The 4,341-nt window shown below is 36.2% G+C and overlaps 1 protein-coding gene across 1 annotated transcript in view; it reads right to left on the bottom strand.

Annotated features, from left to right (window-relative positions):
- Positions 1-3,359: 3,359 nt before the first annotated feature.
- Positions 3,360-4,341, bottom strand: part of nudt12 (nudix (nucleoside diphosphate linked moiety X)-type motif 12) — a gene marked incomplete at its 5' end in the record, with an annotated part of 8,693 nt that continues 7,711 nt past the window's right edge. Inside the window, one exon of the mRNA XM_016261792.1 lies at positions 3,360-3,729. Coding sequence (XP_016117278.1) covers positions 3,619-3,729 — 111 coding nt within the window. The remainder of the gene's footprint in view (positions 3,730-4,341) is intronic.

Here is a 4,341-nt window from a genome sequence, read left to right as displayed (position 1 = left end):
GCATTTCCATGTAAATATGCATCTAAATGACACTAAAAGGACTTGTGAGCAACTAATCATTTCTATGCATAACTCCATATCATGTGTGTAACCCACACATTAGACTATCACGTTTTAATCATTTATTGTGCATGTCTTTTTGAATAACTATTGAATAGTTTACAGGATTATATTCATGCTGGTGTGAAAATTCTTATTTGAAACCTTTCTTCCAATCACCACCTCGACGACAGAGAACAGACTGAGATTCCTTACAGACCTTTTAACCTCTGGTCTGCACAGAACATGTCCTCATCCACAGAATGCTACAGAAACTACCTTTCCATGTAAATATGCATCTAAATGACACTAAAAGGACCTGAGCAACTAATCATTTCTATGCATAACTCCATATCATGTATGTAACCCACACATTAGACTATCACGTTTTAATCATTTATTGTGCATGTCTTCTTGAATAACTATTGAATAGTTTACAGGATTATATTCATGCTGGTGTGAAAATTCTTATTTGAAACCTTTCTTCCAATCAAATCTTTGTCAAATGTATCATATTCTTGTTATAGAAATCATGTCCAAAAGTATACTCTGCAAGAGCGGGAAAACTCGGACCATGTGACTGATGAGATAACATTTGATTTATGAATTGGGAGGAGAAATATACAACACCCCGAGCTTAGACAGTGTCTAATTGGTCAAAGCACCATTTGGGAGGTGTCCAAGAGCCCAGTTTAAATACTCAGGACACCATCAAATCATCGCTTTTAGCATGTGGCTTTTTAGTCATCGCCTTTTTAGCTCTTTAGCTTTTTTGGTCATGGCTTCTAGCCGTGCTTTTCAGTCGTCGCTCTTTGAGCGTGCTCTGGCATACACGCCAGCTCCTCCAAAACCATGAGGAGAAACGCCACCTAGTCTCGTCAAACTTTACTTCTATTTCTTTACTTTAGTTTCTTTTATTTTCCGTTGAGAGTTTCGTGTTCTGAGTTAAGTTGCCTAACGCCGCGTCTCCGAGTCCGACCTCGAGTGCCGTCTAAAACTTCAACTTCAACTTCAACCACAACTCTGCGTCGTCAGCCAATGCCCAACCACTGGCTTCCCAAGACTGAACTTCCAGCCAATCAGCAACCAGGGAAACCCCTTTTTCTGCAAGGACCACAACAAAAGGGAACCCCCCCCATATACAGGCAACGCACGCAAGTACCTCCAGATCCTAGCTGAACTGGTGCATTTAATATAAATGTTAACCTCATTGAGGGACTCAATGCGAGGGTTAACTAAAATCTTAAATGATTCCCTTTGAGATAAATTGACCTGTTTCCCTTATAATGGAAAGCTTATTTATTCAGATTTCAGCTGATGCATAAATCTCAATTTCGAAAAATTGACCCTTATGACTGGCTTTGTGCTCCAGGGTCATGCTGTCCTGTGTTGTGAGGATGAGTGTGTATTTCAGTCCTCCGCTGGAGGTCAGAGACGTGGTTCTCGTCACACACAAAGTCCTGCCTCCAATGTAAACCCTGGTTCCCGTCTGACGCCCTCAAACCCCTCAAAGCTGCTCCTCTGATCTCCTCCGAGGATCTGCCGAGCGTCTGGAGGAACCGGCGGACACTTTAAACCAGAGGAAACCTGCTGAGAGCGAAGCCGAGAGATTCAAGCGCTTGTGGTGCGTGATCACAGACAGAAGTCTCTGTCGTGCTTGATAGAGAGTCTATTCCTAAGTTTTGAATGTTACCATGTTATTACTGCATTTACCTCTTTTTTTATTAATTAAAAAAATGAGAAATTCTTTGAGATTTCAAATTACATTTGAACATTTAACTGTGACGGCAAATATAAATATATATTTTTTCAATGTCGATGAGAAATTTAATTTGAATATATCATTGTATGAAATTTGTGAGAACATGAAATCTGATAATTGCAAGTATTAACCCCACTGGAATGAATGGAATTTAATTAAATTATTTTTAATGTATAACTCCCGATTGCTCAAAAACAGTCCAGATTTATGAAACCTACATATTTATTTCTAAATATTACTCTGAGTTTTTTTCTAACAATATAAATTCATTTTACTTGCGTGAACTTTAACTTTCAGATGAAAAAGTGATTAATTTTTCACGCTGCAATGGTTCGTCAATAGCCGTACATATTCATGTTCATCAACTGAGTTCAGTCCCAAAGTATTGAGATATGGGAAAAGATGAAAAATGTGTATTTACAGTAATATAATTTTACAAAAAAGTATTTTTGACCCCAAATTGGACTTCATACACACCCGGGTCAAAAATGACCCAAATGCATAAAAATAAAAAAATCTGAAAAAAGTGTATTTTAAGGATCTTAAAGCATTTGCAAAAGTTTTGTTCCCTTACTAAAAAACTTAAAAAACATTTTTTTTTAATGTTTATGCATCTCTTGAAAGTAAAAGTTTATGCAGTTAATTTATTTAGTTTAAAAACGTTTCAGTCATATTTGTGTTGTTTTGGTATAAATATGGAAGTTTGGTAAATTTTAGTTATAAATATATAAAGTCATAAATTCAAAGGAATTGATTTAAATTCCATTCATTTCAAAGGGGATAATACTGAACATTTTCAGATTATACTGTATGCTATACAATGATATATTCAAATAAAATGTATCAATATTGAAAAATAATAATTTGCATCAGTTTTTTTTTTATGTGGGTCATGCGTAATTTGATGTCAAATAATTTTTCAATGTTTTAAGAAAATGGGTAAATGCTGTAATATGGTAACTTTACTGCATTAAAAAATGTAATGAAACGGACCCAGAATGCAAAATAGTAAACAGATTTTGAATGCATCACGAGGGTTAAAATAAGACAAAACAACAAACGAAATCAAGATATTTCTGATTTTAATTCATTTTTCGACTCTGAAGAACCATGATTACTAACATTCTTGGGAAACCTGGATATTTGAGGAAGACTAATTTTGAAAGTGTGATTTCTTAACCTCAAAAAGCAAATCTTGAGCATTTTTATATTGAAGAATATGCATTTTTTTCTAGCGTGCAAGATCTATAATCTTTTATTGGGTAGTAACCGAGTAAATTATTGTTAAAAAAATCCATAAACTCCAGAAAAGTCAAAGAACAAAAGGTTGAGAACCACTGCGTGTAAAGAACTATAGAAACATGATCTCAGGCTGTAAATGACGAAAACGTTGACAAAGCCTGATGAAATATGCCATGTTGTATTTCACAGTTACTGTATTGTGTAATATCAGTCATGGTGTTCCAAATCATGTAAGAAGCAGCATATATACGATAAACCATCAGAAATACACTGAATTACACTGTTTAAAGATTGTGTCGACTAGAGAAAACAACACATTCAATTCAGGTTTATTTGTTTAGCCTTTTTCACAATGCATATTATAATTTCAATGCAGATTCAGAGAAAATACTTGTTTCAACGTTACAATCAGGAGATATTGTTCTGTTATTAGTCAGAGATGAGCATGTCAAAGTAATCTAATTGGAGTTATATTACTGCATTATCTTCTATAATCGAACAAGCTTCACACATTAAATCAATCTGATTAACACGTCTTTTCATGTGGACCACGAAAGAAGCATTTTAACCCCGGTTCAGAGGTTTGCGTTACAGCCGATCCAATGTTTGAGCAGATAGTGAGCGATGGCTTGTCTGGGCGGCATGATGAACACGGCTCGCTTGTCTTTCACAAGAGCGTCCATCACCTGAACAGCAGAGAAACACGGTAAACACTCTGTTCAGGGAATAGTTCAGCATAAAATGTGCTGAAAATGTGTTCACCCTCAGGTCGTCCGAGATCAGGATGAGTTTGTTTCTTCATCAGGTTTGGAGAAATGTAGCATTGCATCAGTGTCTCACTGCAAGTGAATGGGTGCCGTCACAATGAGAGTCCAAACAGCTGATAAAAACATCACAATAATCCACAGCACTCCAGTCCATCAGTGAACATCTGGAGAAGACAAAAGCTGAAACACATCCAGCATTAAGATGTTTTTAACTAAAACACCATAGAGTCCATAATCCATAATAACTCTTCCTCCAGTGAAAAAGTGTTCTGGTGTTGTCTCTCGCACATCAAAATCCAGCCACATATTAGTTTAGAGCTGTTTAAACGCTGCTTGATCTGTGCAGATTTCTCTCCTGATTCACACCAGAACACTGACTCACTGGAGGAAGCGTTATTATGGATTATGGACTCTATGGTGTTTTAGTTAAAAACATTTGAATGATGGGTTTGTCTCAGCGTGTGTCTTCTCCAGATGTTCACTGATGGACTGGAGTGCTGTGGATTATTGTGATGTTTTTATCAGCTGTTT

Source organism: Sinocyclocheilus grahami, unplaced genomic scaffold (assembly GCF_001515645.1).
Source record: "Sinocyclocheilus grahami isolate Dianchi unplaced genomic scaffold, SAMN03320097.WGS_v1.1 scaffold2621.1, whole genome shotgun sequence".
Lineage (NCBI taxonomy): Eukaryota > Metazoa > Chordata > Actinopteri > Cypriniformes > Cyprinidae > Sinocyclocheilus > Sinocyclocheilus grahami.
The sequence above is the reverse complement of the archived record's forward strand: the minus strand, read 5'-3'. Positions and strand labels throughout refer to the sequence as shown.